The sequence below is a fragment of the Acinonyx jubatus genome, chromosome B2 (genome assembly GCF_027475565.1).
Source record: "Acinonyx jubatus isolate Ajub_Pintada_27869175 chromosome B2, VMU_Ajub_asm_v1.0, whole genome shotgun sequence".
Lineage (NCBI taxonomy): Eukaryota > Metazoa > Chordata > Mammalia > Carnivora > Felidae > Acinonyx > Acinonyx jubatus.
The window spans coordinates 121,571,250-121,589,062 of NC_069385.1; the positions used below are offsets into that span (position 1 = coordinate 121,571,250).

General features: G+C 35.9%; 1 protein-coding gene across 3 annotated transcripts in view; it reads right to left on the minus strand.

Moving 5' to 3' along the window:
- The window catches only part of EXOC2 (exocyst complex component 2), a 267,798-nt gene that overhangs the window by 3,006 nt on the left and 246,979 nt on the right, over positions 1-17,813 (minus strand). For all 3 annotated transcript variants that reach the window (XM_027040160.2, XM_027040158.2, XM_027040159.2), the window contains 3 exons: positions 15,841-15,896; positions 13,675-13,797; positions 1,414-1,475 (listed from right to left, as the gene is read on the minus strand). In XM_027040160.2, the coding sequence (XP_026895961.2) occupies positions 1,414-1,475; positions 13,675-13,797; positions 15,841-15,896 (241 nt within the window). The remainder of the gene's footprint in view (positions 1-1,413; positions 1,476-13,674; positions 13,798-15,840; positions 15,897-17,813) is intronic.

Genomic DNA, 17,813 nt, shown 5'->3' on the forward strand with positions numbered 1-17,813 from the left:
TTTTAACTTCTTATCTCTTCTTCTTTTATAACTTGTTGACCATGGTAAAGAAATTAATTTTTCTTGACTTTAAGGTGGTTTTTAATTTTGTTATTATAAAAACAGATCCTCATCACTGTACCAGTAAATATACTTTTGAGCAATGTTTCTCCTATTTGGGGCAAATATCACAGTAACAAATAGACTACAAAGTCCCAACAGATTATAAAAACTGGTATTGGGAAGCTCCAGTTGTTCTTGGTTAAGGCAAGGGATGGGTTACAGCTTGTGGGGACACCTAGCTCCCTTTCCAAATTGACTTTCCTCTTCCCTGATGTAGAGAGGAGGGTCTGCTGTTATCACCTTGTTTCCTGTAAACATTTTCTCACTCAATCAAAAAAATGTAATGCTATTATTTCTTTATTTTTACATTATGACAATAATGATGATGATGAAGAGGATACCATTAATTATTTGTAATGCACCAATAGTTTAGAAGGTAACTTGGCATATTTTTTCATTTAATTCCCCTAAAACTTTGCCTAGAAAGTATTTATTATCTTTCTTTTATAGATGAGGCAGTTAGGCGCTAAAAGGTTAAATTAGTAGGAATAAATATCTAGGTACTTACACAAAGCATGCACCCACATCAAATTTGGACTGAGTGCCCTCTATCATCTATTACTTAACACTTTGTGTAGAAAAATGATGGCTGGGAAAAGGAATCATTAAATAACTAACATGGGAACCATCCAGAAATGTCTTCTGGTCAGCCATCATGAATAAGAATAAGAAGCTAAGTTCAATTCATTAGGAAAAACTTTTTAAATGTCCTTAAACATTTTATTTGTATACTACTTGTATTCTCAGGCATATTAACAATATAACCCAGTTTTTCCTAAGTAATATTGCCAATGGAATAAACAATTTTGTATAGGCAAGTAGTTACTGATGTTTCAGTTCACCTACTGATATTTCGATGATAGGAAATCCTGACTTTCATTCAAAACAGCTAAAAATTATCATCAAATTTCCACTACAAAAATTTTCAGAGAAACCACAAGGCTTCCTCTTATGCTGATATTTACAATCTTTAAATTGTCCCTCAGAGTCTGCTATGAATAGAGTAAGACTCAATTCTCATTTTCTCATTTTAAAAAGAAGTATATAATGCTCTGCTATATCATTTATGAGACTGAGATTTATCTTAGTGAATGAAAAACATAAAATCATACTACATATTTCTTCTTTTATATTATGCTACAAAGAACCAGTATTAGGAGTCATTGGCTTATTATGCTTTTTAGGTAAAAATTAATCAAATATAAACTTTATCACATCGCAATCATGAGCACTCACTCTGATTAGTTATCTTTACAAAGATAAGCTTTATTTTTAGTGAAGCACTCATAACAAGAATGTTAAGCATCTCACTTGCTTTCAGGTGTCAGGTGAACAGCCACAGTATCCCTCAAAGCACAGATTTCAAGCCGTGCCTGAAGATGAGAAAAGGACAAGTGACAATATGGAACTGTATCAATTATTAAATTGAAACAAGTGATGTGGGGACAGTCTCTAGACTGCTTATTACTGCAGGGACAGGGTTGACAGAAGGTAAAACTGCCATGTAGTTTTACCCCCCACCTGCCATGGTGACTGTTAGTTATGAACAGATTTTCTAAAACACTCCACAGAAATCAGGTATGATAAAATATTATTTTACTGAAAATTAAGTTAGAGTCAAGTATGCCTGTGTGAAGGCAGAGAGCCAGATACCTTATTATAAAAAGTTCAACCTGTCCAGGTGTTTTCCCACAATCTGTATTTTCTACCTAACTAGTAATTTTTCCTTTAGTCTGCTTGTTGAAAGGAAGCAAAATTTGAAACACTATCCCTGGATTATAACCCCACACCACAGATTTAAGGAAGTGGATCAGTTTACTTCCTTACACCTATGCTCTTTTGGGCACACTGACTTTAATCTCAAAAACTAAGATACAGCTCTGCAGATTCAATGCAATGTCTATTAAAACCACAGCCGGCTTTTGTTTGTTTGGTGGTTGTTTCTTTTACAAAAACTGACAGGCTGATCCAAAACAGACAAAACCATTTTGAAAAAAGAATACACAAATAGAGAAACACTTTCTGATATCAAAACTTACTATAAACCTACAATATTTAAGATAGTGTGGCACTGTTATATGGGCAGAAATACAGATCAGTAGACTAGGAGTGAGTGTCCAGAAAAAAACCCTTAACATTTATGATCAATGGATTCTGACAAGGGTGCTGAGACCATTCAATGGGGGAAGGAACACGTTCTTCAACAAATAGTGCTGGGAAAACTGGATAGCCACATGCAAACGATTGAACCTGGATCCCTTTCTTAACACAAAGATGAACTCAAAATGGATCACAGACATAATGGAAGGGATAAAATTCTGAAACACATAGAAGAGAGCAGGAGTAAGTCTTTGTAATGTTAGGCTAGGCAAGCCTTCTTAGAAACGATATCAAAAGTGTAAGCAATGAAGAAGGAGGGGAAGATGGCAGTGGAGTAAGAGTACCCTGGGCTCACCTCATCCTACGAATACAACTAGGTAACTATCAAATTATCCTACGTACCCCAGAAATTGACCTGAAGACTGGCAAGACAAACTCTAAAAATAAAGGTAGAGAAGAGGCCACATTGAAGAAGATAGGAAGTATGCAGATGTGGTTTGGGAGAGAAACAGATTGTGGCCACCATGGTCACAGAGAAGGACAAGAAACAGACTAGCATATAGGAGAGTGCACAAGGAAAATAAATTCCCATAGCAATTGGCTTGGAAAGTGAGAGGGCCCAAATTTCGTGAGCTCTTGGAATAGGCAAAGCTTACAGCCTAAGTTTTGTAAAAGGTCAGCAGGAGTTGGGAGATGGTAGCAGTGTATGAAGACTCTAGGCTCACCTTATCACATGAATACAGCTAGATAACTACCAAATCATCTTAAATACCCCAGAAACTGACCTAAAGACTGACGGAAAAAACTCCACAATTAAAGGTAGAGAAGAGGCCACATGCAAAAGGGCAGGAAGTGCAAAGATGTGGTGTTGAAGACATATCACGGCAGCTGCAGTGGGGAGGGAGCCACAGTCACAGAGAAGGGCAAGAGATAGACATAAGGAAAATAAATCCCCATTGCAATTGGAAAAGAAAGTGAGAGGGGCCGAATATTGTTAAGTTCTTGCAACCAACAGGGTGGAAAGTCTAGAGTTTTAAACAATGGACTTGGCTGGGACAGAGTCCACAGGGCACTGTGCTGCTCTTAGAGAGAAGGAAGGAAACAACCTTGACACAGTATGGAAACAGTGATCTGAAAAGCACCTGGGGCACACAGTGGGGAGGCTATTTGCTCATCATGAAGCGTGTCCCAGGAGACAGTGTTCACAAAGAGACCCGCTCAAGGGAACAAAGGAACTGGCAGGCACCATTTCCCTCCCTTGCCCATCAGCATAAGCACAGGACCACCTGCGGGAACCAGCACAGCACTACACTCACTACCTAACTTGCTTCATCAAGCCCTGTCCCCCAAGCTCCTGTGGAACTGCCCTTCCCAGTCACACTTAGCTCAGTGATGGCATGGTAGGTCCCCTCCCCCAGAACACTGGCCCCCAAACCTGCCAACACAATGTCTCTCCAATCAGGAGTTTTGCACAGCCTCAGTTCTGGCAGTGATGGTGACAGGTGTCATATTATAAGCAGACCAGAGCACACCTAGTTAAAATGTGCCACATGCAGGCCAGGGGCCACACATTGCCCACAATAGGCAAAGAGCCACTTGCAACAACTGGCCTAAAAGATAAAGTGGCCAGAACAAAATAGCAGAGCACACGCAGCACACACTGGAGACACTCCTGGAAGCACCAGGCCCTAGAAAACAGGAGACACTACCCAGCAGGGCACTGACCTCTTCGAGGTAAGGCCATTACTCTCAAGAACAGGACCACAGCTGATTTTCCTAACACAGAAAAAGGCACAGCGACTTAGGAAAAATTAAAAGACAGAAATTTGTCTCATGAAAGAATAGGACAAGGCCACAGCAAAACATAAGTAACATTCCTGATGGAGTATTTAAAGCAATGATCATAAAGATACTCCCTGGACTTGAGAAAAATGGAAGGCATCAGTGAGACCCTTAAAATGAAGATAAAAAAAGAACCAATAAGAGATGAAGAGTGCAATAAATGAGATTAGAAACATGCTAGATGGAATGAATAGCAGGCTGGAAGAAGCAGAGGAATGAATTAATGACCTAGAAGACAGAGTAATGAAAAGTAATCAAGGTAAACAAAAAGAGAAAAAGAAGTATGCAAAATAAGAACAGACTTAGGAAACTGAGTCACTCCATCAAACATAATAACATTTGTATTATAGGAAATCAAGAAGAAGAAGAGAGAGAAAAAAGGGGACAGAAAATTTATTTAAAGAAATAGTAGTTGAAAACTCCCCTAATCTAGGGAAGGAAACAGATATCCAGATCCAGGAGGCCCAGAGATTCCCCAACAAATTCAACAAAAGCAGACCCATACCAAGATATATTGTAATTAAATTGGCAAAATACAGTGATAAAGAAAAAAAAAATTTAAAGCATCAAGACAAAAGAAGACAGTAACATACAAGGGAAACTCCATAAAGCTAGCAGGGAATTTTTCAGCAGAAGCATTGCAAGCCAGAAAGCAGTGGCATGATATATTCCAAGTGCTGAATGGGAAAAATCTGCAGCCAACAATATTCCATCCAGAAAGGCTATCATTTAGAACAGAAGAAAAATAGAGGTTCCCAGAGTTTGTGACCACTAAACCAGCCATGCAAGAAATAGGAGACTCTGAGTGGAAAGGAAAGACCAAAAATTACAGTATGAAGATAGGAAACAGAAGAGTGGCAAAAAGGAATATTTCTGTAAAAAAAATCAGTCAATGAACCATAAAATAAAAGGATTTGACATATGACACCATATACCTAAAGTGTGGGGAGGAGAAAAGAGTGGGTTCAAACTTAAACAACCATCAACTGAACATAGACTTTTATATGCACAAGATGTTACACACAAACCCAACGGTAACCACAGATCAAAAACCACTAATAAATTTGCAAAGAATAAAGAGAAAAAAATCCAATGATATCACTAAAGAAAACCAGAAAATCATGAAAGAAAGAAAGATCAGAGAAAATCTTCAGAAGACAACCACAAAACATGAAATAACATGTCAATAAATACATATCTATCAGTGATTACTCTGAATGTAAATGGACTAAATGCTCCAATCAGAAACACTGGGTGACTGAATGGAAACAAAACAAAACAAAACAAACAAGATCCTGCTGTCTACGGAGACTAGAGAGACTCATTTTAGATCTAAGGATACATGCAGATTGAAAGTGAGAGGATGGAGAAACATCTATCATTCATATGGATGTCAAAAAAAAGTGTCAGCATAGCAATACTTATACCAGACAAAAATAGACTTTAAGACAAAGACTGTAACAAGGACAAAGAAGGATAGTATATAATAATAGAGGAGACAATCCAACAAGAAGATACAACAATTCTATATATTTATGCACGCAATATGGGAGAAACCAAATACATATAACAGTTAATAACAAAATAAAAGAACTAATTGATAATGATACAGTAACAGTAGAAGACTTTAACATCTCATTTACATCAAATGGATAGGTTATCTAAATAGAAAATCAACAAGGAAACAATGGCTTTGAATGATACACTGGACCACATGGATTTACAGATATATTCAGAACATTCTCTCCTAAAACAGCAGAGTACACATTCTTCTCAAGTGCACATGGAAGATTCTCCAGAATAGATCACATATTAGCCCACAAAACAAGCCTCAACAAATTCATAAAGATCAAAGTCATATGATGCATCTTTTCTGATCACAATGGTATGAAACTATAAGTCAACTACAAGAAAAAATCTGGAAATAACACAAATATATGGTGTTAAATAACATTCTATTAAACAATGAATGAGTCAACCAGGGTCAAAGAAGAAATAATAAAGTACATATAACAAAATTAAAATGAAAACACAACAAGCCAAAACCTGTGGAATGCAGAAAAAGCAGTCATTAACAGTGAAGTATACAACAATACAGGCTTACCTCAGGAAGCAAGAAAAATCTCAAATAGCCTAAATATACCTAAAGGAGCTAGAAAAAGAACAACAAACAAAACTGAAAACCAGCAGAAAATGGGAATTAATAAAGATTAGAGTAGAAATGAATGATATAGAAACTTTAAAAAAAAAAAAAGAACAGATCAATGAACCAGGAACTGGTCTTTTGGGAAAACAAAATCAATAAAATTGATAAACCTCTAGCCAGACTTATCAAAAAAAAAAAAGACTCAAAAAAAAATCACAAATGAGTGAGAAGAAATAACAACCAACAGCACAGAAGTACAATTATAAGGGAATATTATGAAAAACTCTATGCCAACAAATTGTACAGCCTGGAAGAAATTGTTAAAGCCATCGTGGTCAAACAGTATGATACTGGTATAAAGACAGACTCATTGATCAATAGAACAGAATAGAAAACTCTGAAATAAACCCACGACCATATGGTCACTTAATCTTCGACAAAGCAGGAAAGGAAAGAATATCCAATGTGAAAAGAACAGTCTCTTCCACAAATAGTGTTCAGAAACTGGATAGCAGTCTCTGCTATCACTATTCCACAAATAGTGTTCAGAAAACTGGATAGCAACATGCAAAAGAGTGAAACTGGACCACTTTCTTATACCATACACAAAAATAAATTCAAAATGGATTAAAGACCTAAATATGACACCTGAAATCAAAGCATCCTAGAAGAGAACACAAGTTGTAACTTCTTTGACATTGGCCATAGTACATATTTTGTACATACGTCTCCTGAGGTAAGGGAAACAGAAACAAAATAAACTATTGGGACTACAAAATAAAAAGCTTCTGGAGAGAAGGAAACAATCAACAAAACTAAAAGGCAACCTTACGGAGTAGGAGAAGATATTTGCAAAGACATATCTGATAAAGGGTTAGTATCTAAAATATATTAAAAAATTATACAACATCTAAAAAACACTCTAATTAAAAGATGGGCAGAAGACATGAACAGACATTTTTCCGAAGAAAACACAGATATGACCAATAGGCACATGAAAAGATGGTCAATATCACTGATCACTGGGGAAGTGGAAACGAAAACTACAATGGGGTAACACTTCACATCTGTCAGAATCGCTAAAATGAACAACACAAGAAACAACAGGTGTTGACAAGGATGTGGAGAAAAAGGAACCCTTGTGCACTGTTGGTGGGAATGCTAACTGGTGCAGCCAATGTAGAAAACAGTATGGAGGTTCTTCAAAAAGTTAAAAATAGAACTACCCTATGATCCAGCAATTACACTACTGGGTATTAACTGAAAAATACAAAAACAGAAATAAAGAGATATGTGCACCCTGTGTTCACTGTGGGATTATTTACAATAGCCAAATTATGGAAGCAGCCACTGACTGATGAATGGATTAAAAAGATGTGGTATATATATACAATGGAATATTAGTCATAAAAAAGAATGAAAGCTTGCCATTTGCAATGACATGGATATAGCTAGAGTATTATGCAAAGCAAAATAAATTCAGTTGGAGAAAGACAAATACCATATAATTTTACTCATATGTGGAATTTAAGAAACAAAACAAAGAAGCAAAGGAAAGAGAGAGAGAGAAATAAAAAAAACAGACTCAAGTATAGAGAACTGATGATTGCCAGTGGGGAGAAGGTGGGTGATGGGTTAAATAGGTGATGGGGATTAAGAAGTACACATGTCATGATAAGCACTGGGTGATGTATGGAATTGGTGAATCACTATACTGTACACCTGAAACTAATATAACACTGTATTTAACTGGAATTAAAATAAAAACTTTTTTAAAAGGTAAAAGCAACAAAAGAAAAATTGATAAATTAAACTTAAAATTAAAAACTTATGTGAGGTGAACTATAGCATCAAGAAAGTAAAAAAACAACCCACACAATGAGATACTCTTGACATACACTAAGATGTCTATAATCAGTAACATAAGATAGTAACAAGTATTGGTTAGGATGTGGAGAAATTGGAATCTTTATGCATTGCTGTTAGGAAAGTAAAATGGAACAGCCAGTTTAAAAACAGTCTGTCAGGGGCACCTGGGTGTTTCAGTCAGTTAAGCTTCTGAATCTTGATTTTGGCTCAGGTCATGATTTCATGGTTCGGGAAAACATGTTGGGCTCCGCACTGACAGCAAGGAGACTGCTTAGGATCTTTCTATGGTCCTCCCCTGCTCATGCTCTTCCCCTCTCTCACAAAATAAATTAATAAACTTAAAAAAATAATTTTAAGACACTCAAGCAATTCATCAAAAGATCAAACATAGGGTATCCATATGACCTAGCAATTTCCCTCCTATGTATATACCCAAGAGAAATTAAAACACATAAATACGTTTATGTGAAAAAGTAGAAAATAACCCAAATGTCCATCAAATGATGAGCAGATAAAGAAAATGTGGTATATTTATACAATGGAATATTATCCAGTCATCAAAAGAAATTAAGTACTGGTATATGCTGCAATATGTGTGCACCTTGAAAACATTATGCTAAATGAAGGCAGCCAGTTACCAAAAGTCATATTTGTGGGACTCCATTTGTATGAAATTTTTTGAATAGGCAATTCATTGGGATAGAAAATCACGGAGAAAGAAACCAGAATGCTGCTTGTCTGTGGATGGGAAGGGTGGTTGTAAAGACAGTGGAAAGCGGCTGCTAATGGGTTCAAGGTTTCTTCTAGGGTGCATTGTTCTGAAGTTGAGTGTGTTGATGACTGTACAACTCTGTGAGCACAATAAAAAAAAAATCACTGAACTGTGTGCACTTTTACCTTGTAGACAACACAACACTCATCTACCTTGTGGCAGATGAGTTATATCTGCGTAAAACTTAAAAACATTTTTTTAAAATGTTTATTTATTTCTGAAGGAGAGACAGAGCATGAGTGGGGGGAGAGGCAGAGAGAGGGAAGGAGACACAGAATCTGAAGCAGGCTCCAGGCTCTGAGCAGTCAGCACAGAGCCCAACGCAGGGCTCAAACTCACGAACGGTGAGATCATGGCCTGAGCTAAAGTCAGACGCTCAACCGACTGAGCCACCCAGGTGCCCCATATCTTGCATAAAACTTTTAAGAAAACAAAACAAAACAAAACAAAACATGGTAATCTAAAGCTTAAACTTCTTTGCGATCTTGAAATGACTTTACATGCAGATCACTTGTTTTCAGAGCTCCTGAAGAGGCTCTGAATGACAACCACATTACACACCTTCTACCTTTGACTCAGGCATCCACAGTGTGTATAATGTTCAGGAGACTATTAAAAAGAGATAGCTGTGGGGCACCTGGGTGGCTCAGCTGGTTAAGCATTGGACTTTTGATTTGGTCAAGATCTCAAGATTCGTGAGTTCGGGCCCTGCCTGTGTCAGTCTCTGTACTGACAGTGTGAAGCCTGCTTGGGATTCTGCCTCTTCCTCTCTCTGTCCCTCCCCAACTTGTAAATAAACTGAAAAAACAAAAAATTAAAAAAAAAGTAAAAGAGACAGCCCTTATTCTCCAGGAGTACATAAAACATAAAACAATGGTAAGAGAAATTTTGTAAACAATCAAGATAAATGCTGATTTATATAAGACACAGTATATTCAGTAAAACTTTTTCTGCTTGGAAAGCAGTTGTTTGGTTTCATTTTTCAGTGCTTTAGAAGCCTAGAAAATAGTTTGTAACTAGAAAGCATGCACATGACAGTTTGTCTCTATTGTTGATACTCTATATATTGAAACAGATCTACAAAGAGAATATCAAAAAGTAAAAATAAGGTAGAACTTTTAGTTGAATATTGCAGAAGGGTTAAATCACTTTAAAACTAATCTTCATGCCCAAATTGCATTCAAAGTGATAGGTGTTTTAAATTAATCTATGAATTATGTGAACTATAAAAGCTGTGGTTATTTATAAAATATACATAGAACTGTACACCAGAAAATGTCATCTTAAAAGATCAGCTAAAATCACCAAACTGTCATCCCATTCCTCTTTAAACTGGCTCTCAGGAAGGTTCTGAAGATTGAGGTATGGGCCCTTTATGTAAGTGATTATTACAGGTTAACTTGTAGTCCTTCTGAATTATCTGCTCAATAGAAAAACAGTCTAACACAGGGATTCCCAATGGGAGAGGGGGAAATGGGGGGGTTTAGACTCACTTGAACTTTTCCAATATAGAAATGACTGCCTAATTCCTAGGAAGTATTAGATTATTAGAAGTTGGAACAGTCATGGTGGTCAGCAGTCTCCTGGACATGTATTTATCAAAAAAGTTCTCTAGCTAAATATGGTACCTCTTCCTAACCCTTCCCTGCTAGTTTTGAGAGAATTTAGCCAACAGGCCCCTCCCTAGTTAATCTCAACCACCCAGAGGAAAGCACTATCCTGAGACTTTTTCCACCATAGATAGTTTTATCTATTTGAGAATTTCATGTGAATGAACCCCATACAGTATATGAGTTTTTGTGTAAGGCTTCCTTCACTCAGCTGAATGCTCCCGAGATTTATCCAGGTGGTACCAGTAATTCTGTCCTCTTTAATGCTGAATAGCATTTGGTTTTATGAACATATCACAGTTTGCTTATTCTACTGATGAATACCCGGGCTGTTTCCAGCTTTTGGCTATTTTGTTTTCAGCTCTCTTGGTTAGTTTTTTTTTTTTTTTAAAGTAAGAGGTTTTCTTTTATATGTACATATATATATAAATGTATACATATGTATAGATATACATATGTATATTTGTTTATTTTCTAAATATAATTTATTGCCAAGTTAGTTAACATACAGTGTATACAGTGTGCTCTTGGTTTCGGGACTATATTCCCATGATTCATTGCTTACATACAACACCCAGTCAGTGCTTATCCCAACAAGTGCCCTCCTCAAAGCCCATTACCCATTTTCTCCTTCTCATGTGCCCCCCACCACCAACCCTCAGTTTGTTCTCTGTATTTGAGAGTCTCTTATGGTTTGCCTCCCTGCCTCTCTGTTTGTAACTATTTTATCCCCTTCCCTTCCCCCATGGTCTTCTGTTAAGTTTCTAAAATTCCACATACGAGTGAAAACATATGGTATCTGTCTTTCTCTAATTTATTTCACTTAGCATAATGCCCTCCAGTTCCATCCACATCGCTGCAAATGGCAAGATTTCATTCCTTCTCATTGCCAAGTAGTATTCCATTGTATATATAAACCACATCTTCTTTATCCATTCATCAGTTGATGGACATTTGGGCTCTTTCCATAATTTGGCTATTGTTGATAGCGCTGCTATAAAACATTGGGGTACATGTGCCCCTACAAATCAGCACTCCTGTATCCTCTGGATAAATTCCTAGTAGTGCTATAAGAAAGAGCTTTTCTTGTCACTGTACTATTTTACCGTCCCAACAATTCATACGATCTCTAATTTCTCTTCAGTCTTGCCAACACTTGGTATTTTTAAGTCTTTAATTTTCTTCATCATGGTGGATATGTAATGGTACATTATTGTAGTGTTAATTTTCATTTCTCTGATAACCAATGATGTTGACCATCCTTTCATGTACTGATTAACCATTTCTGACTCTTCTGGAAATTGAATTACATGTATGCTAGACCTTTCGACATTGTCCCAGTGGTCTCTGAAGTTGCATTCATTTTTTTCCAATGATTCTTTTCTCTGTTCTTCAAATTTGGTAATTTCTGTTGATCTACAAATTCACTGACTTTCTCTTTTGTCTATTCTGCTGTTATTCACATCTAGAAGACTTCAAAAAAATCATATTCTGTATTTCTCCATTCCAGAATTCCATTTAGTTCCTTTTTTAGGGTTTCTATTTTTCTGCTGAGATTTCCTATCTATCTATTCATTATGAGTATGGATAGTCACCTTTACATCACTGAATAGGGCAGCTTTAAAGTCCTTGTCTTCAAATTCCAACAACTGCATTATCTCAAGATTGGTCTCAGTTGATTGTCTTTTCTATTAAGAGTGGGTCACATTTTCCTGTTTTATCTTGTTTGTGCCTTAAGTATATTTGGATTGTTTCCTGGACACCGTCAATAATGTGACTGGAGATTCTGGATTCTTTTTTTTTAATATGAAATTTATTGTCAAATTCGTTACCATACAACACCCAATGTTCATCCCAACATGTGCCCTCCTCAATGCCCATCACCCACTTTCCCCTCCCTCCCACCCTCCACCAACCCTCAGTTTATTCTCAGTTTTTAAGAGTCTCTTATGGTTTGGCGCTCTCTCTCTCTTTTTTTTTTTTTTTTTTTTTGAGACCCTGGATTCTATTACATGACCCTGAAGAGGACTGATCTTTGTTTCATTCATTTTAGCAAGCAATTAACTTATCTGGATTCAAACTGAAAACTCTCAGCTCTTGGGCAAGCACTTCAATTCTTACTTCAATTCTTCTAGTCTAACTGGGCTGGTTGGAGTAGAGTTTAATCACGCATGTGTAGTTCAGGGGTCAACCTGTGATTTAGGCAGTGTACATACAAAATTTGTGGTTTTTGTTTTCTGCTCTCTGGAATACCACCCTCACTTTCCTGTAACTGTGGTTGCTCTGAAGCCTATTCTTCAAGCCAGAAAGATAGCAGGTTTTGTGAAGTTTTAGGCATCTGTTGGCCTGTAGGCTAAAATTTGTAAAAAGTGAAAAATTCCCCAAGTACCATTTCTTCTAGAATCACTCACTAATGGTCATTCTCTAATATCTTCAGGTTTTTGTTTTTATACCTTTTATTCTTAAATATTATTCAAGATTATATTATCTGTAGGGAATTGGTTGACAGAAACTTCCTCAGCCACTACTGGAAGCAAAACTGCCAGTACTTTTTATTTTCTTATTTATTTTTATTTTTTTATTTTTTAATATGAAATTTATTGTCAAATTGGTTTCCATACAACACCCAGTGCTCATCCCAACAGGTGCCCTTTAAAAGTGCAATTGCAATGCTCTAAATCACTGCAGTTCATAGGTAGCAGGTAACTCTCCCTATGCATGAACACCTTTGCTATTGTCAATTTGGTTATATGCATACCAAGACGTATTTGGTTTATAGAAGTTATAATTGTTATTATAACTATGTAATTTAAATAACTACAACATAAAACAATGGATTATGAGTGTGAAGAGACTTGTCATTTCTATGAAAACTGCACTGAATGGTTTGAAAAGATTTATTAAAAGTTAAGTTGCTAAAAATTCCTGTGAAACTGGATGTAGTGAAGACAGCTGCAAACTAAAAAAAAAAAAGTCACATAACTTTAGAAGGAATCTGCATTCAGAAAATTTCACAAGAGTTGTTAAGATCTTGCTCTACTCTACAGAAACAGAAACTCTAAAATTTGTAGACAATGCATGGGTATGGTATGGCTTATGCAATAGAGAAGATGTAGATCTCCAATTGGTAGATTCACAAACACCTGTCTGTATATAAGATTGATGACTACAAATACATTTTATATGTTTTAAATGAAATAAAAGTTCAACATGGAACTGAATGATTTGGGTACCTGTAATGCTCCATTTTTGCTGAAGGATGAAACACACTGCATCAGTCGACTTAGCTCTTCAGAAACTGCTTCCACCACCTTGGATAGAACTCGAGGTACCAATTCTTTGGAAATAGTGAACACCTGATGGAAGGGTTTAAAGTAAGAGCAAATGATGTGTTATAGGAACATTTCCTGACTTGAATTTGTTAAAAACAAAGAGATGCACAAAACAAAATAACTCACAGACCTTCTAAGCCATATTTTTAAAGGATCACAATTATGAATGAAAGGAAGATACAGACAGAAGATACAGTTGTACTAAGTGATTAATGGTAAAAACTAATCCTCTAAAAATATATAGGCAAATATAATTTTGAAAGGTGTTGTTGATGTTGACAAACTAAAAATAGTTTCAAAGATTTCATCTTCCTCTTGCCCTTTTCACAAAAGGAAATATTATAGAAATTATAGAAATAAAATTATAGAAATTTAGAAATATGAAATTATAGAAATAAAAACACACTGTGTCAGTTTTTTTTACCACAATTAAAAGAAAAACATATGGGGTCAGACTCTTCTTAGATCAAAACAAACACCGTATCAACTGGGCACATTATTGCATATTGGACAACAAAGTCCCCAATTTTATTGTTTGCTGAATTTCATATGTGTTTCCTTTCATTCGACAAAAAAGATTATTTTTAAACTTTGAATCTTGGTATTTTCAGAATAAGAACTATTATATTTGAAAATGTGGTGAAACATTTTACTATGTTGATTTATAAATTTGTCAAGTTAAGATCATGTGGGAAATAGTAAATAAACATTATGAATGAAATTCTACTTCCAGTCACTGGGATAAATTAGAAGGGGGTTTGAAAAACCTCATACAAATCATGGTTACTTATAGTGGACATTAATAAAAGCTGCCTCTTTAGGAATTACTGTCATCACTAAAAGGCATACATATTTTGCAATTCCTCTGTCTACCACAGAAATGCTTTCACTGAGTGATGATTTAATTTATACTCTAATTTTATTGGAGGCTAACATAACAAAAAAGCATTTGTATATCTTTGATGATAAAATCATTAAAAATGTATGTGATAAATTCTTGCTGGAGTTAAATCATATATATAATACTTCCATAGAAGAATGTGTATGTTTTCCTTTACTAAGAAATGAAAACATAACATACTATGTTTCTCTTTGTGCTCTAGCTGCTTCAAACTTAGAGACAAATTCAGGAACAAGATAGCATTCTCTGTTTCCTTTGGTTACTCTTTTGCTTTAGCCTTGATTATCCATGTTTTCCAGTTTATCTTGACAACCTCTGATACTTTTTGATGAAGACAGTGGTATAAACTAAATACACCTACATCAGATGCATGCAGCTTAAAAGGCACTCAAGCAACAGTGGAAATTATCTAATGATAACATCTTTGTGGGCCTTATTTTATCTGGTCACCAATCTGTGTATGAGCCGTAACCACTCTGAAAGTACTGGCAAAGCAGTGAGTAATGGATTGTGAAATTATAGAATTTGTAGTCATAGTGGTGATAATGGTGGTAGCTGTGCCTCTTTTGATGTTCCTTAGAAGAGTCCTTCTAAGAAGGACGTTAACAAAGGATGTTAACGTAAAGCTTAAGATGATAATGCTTCAAGTGAGGGCAAGTTTTAGCATGAACCAGAAGCATCAACATCCACATGTACTTAAGTCAGTCACTGATAGGAAACCATGCACCTGCTTCCTAACCTCGGCCTGCCCTTTGAGCCTATCTTTCTAACAAGTCTAGTTTTCTGGATTCCCAGCCACTATGTAAGAACACATTGCCACGTGAATAAGACACCAAAGCTTATTTGTATTCTGGGTAAAAAGAGGTTAATGAATTTTGCAAGATAAGGGATTTAATATTCCTTCCAAACCAAGGTGAAAAAAACAATCTCTCTTCTCCTTACCTTTTGAACATTAATGGATTTAGTTTTAAACACAATTTCAGAAAAAAAAAAAACTCTCATAGTAAAAGCACATGCGTGTGTGTGCATGTGTTAGAGTTGTGTTTTATTTATACCCAAGATATATTCTGAAGGGAAAAAAGACTACCAGAAAAACCATCAAATTTGCCTCTTTGTGTTGTTTTCCAGTTACCCATATTTCTTAAGAACATCTAATGACAGCTTACCTCTGCATGCACAGCAATTATATTCACCAATGCTTCTTTTAAATAGTTTCTGACACCTGAAATCAAGAAGAGGGAGGGAAAAAAGGCATTTAATGGAAAAAAGCTACCCACCTCCCTTGACGGCATTACTGTGCACTGTACTACTGCCTTAGAGTTTTCTAAGGAGAAACAGAAAGTAACACTATCACTGTCTATTTCCTTTGAGAACCAAATGGTATTAAGGACTATTTTTGTTCAGGTTAAAAAAAAAGTTAAACATTTTCTTTCATTGTTTCTCTGTAACTGATGGTCAGTCTGCTTCAAAACTGAAATTTAAAACTGTCCTTCAGTTTCTTTATATACATGTTTCTTCATTTGTGTGTGTGTGTGTGTGCGCGCTCACCTACCTGGTACACACATACATTAGCAGATCAAAAAAGAAAAGACAAAAGGAAGATATTTACTAAAGCTTATAGAAGCTACATATCTATTATAACATTTTACTTCCAAAGGTAAAAGTTAACTTATGCAGGCTATTTTGATCTTAAAAAATTACTTCTGGGAGAAATGTCTGACAAAAATCACACTCTCATTTTGTAAAGCAAGTTAAAGGTTAGTCAAAATACAAGATTTAAGGACAGTAAAGAATTAACAAATACTACTTCACTCAAAAGTAGGCACTCAATAGCAGGTGTGTGCAAGATTTAGTAGTGCAGGAGTCTGAAGTCAGTTTTGTCGCCTACAAGCTATGACTTTCGGCAAGAAAACTGGGAGCCCAGGTTTCTCTCCCATTAAAAAGTGTAAGAACAGTACCTACCTTGCAGGCTTGTAGTGAGGATTATAGGAAATAATGCATGTGATTGGTCCAGGTAACCACAGGGCTCATTAAGAACTTTCAATTATCATTATTTTGCAAGAAAAAAAATGTGAAAACAAGAAGCTGGTTTACTTTAATTCCAAAGAAATTATTTTTACTTGGAGTGGAATATTATTTCAGAATGCCTTCTAGAATTAATTGCAAATATTGAGAATTCCTTTTATACCAAAACAGAGAAAATTCTCTATTGTAAAATCATGGATGTTAACAGTAACAATGTTACAGTGTTAAGGAGAGTCTTTTCCCATTATGTCATCTAAGCTACTGATGATTTAGAAAGGTTGAGAATTTAAAAGCCAAGAACTATAACCAACTTTCTGAATTGACAGTTTTAGATTCTAAATGTATAACTAGTTTTTGATTCTGTCATATGCTATAGTTTTAAATAGGCACACTATTTTTCTTTTAAGAAGCCAATTTATATATACTTTGGAATATGGAGAGGCTCAGGTATTCTATTTTTCTGGTGGAAAAATTAAGAAATCTGTTGAAGAGTAAACAAATATAATCCAGAAATTAGTTGAAATTAACTAATTGCAAGGTAACAAGTCTTATCTGGGAGGTAAGCAAGGAAAATATAAGGAACCTATTATAAGTGAAAGTGAAATAAACTACCTTGTGCTCAAGACCAGAAAAGCTTTCTTCCTCTAAGAGGAAAGGCATACCACAGAGTTGTTCCCTTGGATTGTTTACCTGCTACAGTCAGAGCAACAGGGAGACCTGGGTGTGACATCTGTCTCTGATGACTATGATCACCTCAGTCAGTATGCCTCATCTTGTTCCTTGCTCTCTGGATAGTTCTTTCAAAGTGAGTGGAGGAAAGCAGGGAAGGGCTCTCTGGTTCCTGAGTTCATAATCACTGTGCTCAGGTCAAGAATTTTTAAACTGCAACCCTGTAAAAGACTAGCTCGTATATCTCTCTGTCTGTCTGTCTCTCTCTCTCTATCTCTATAGATAGAGAGAGAGAGACAGACACACACATACACGCCATGTATATAGTTACTAAAAATAGAAGCATAATCTTAGGCCAATGATGATATAAGGAACTTAAGAAATTCAACAGTTTCAGGACGCCTGGGTGGCTCAGTTGGTTGAGTGTCCGACTTCAGCTTAGGTC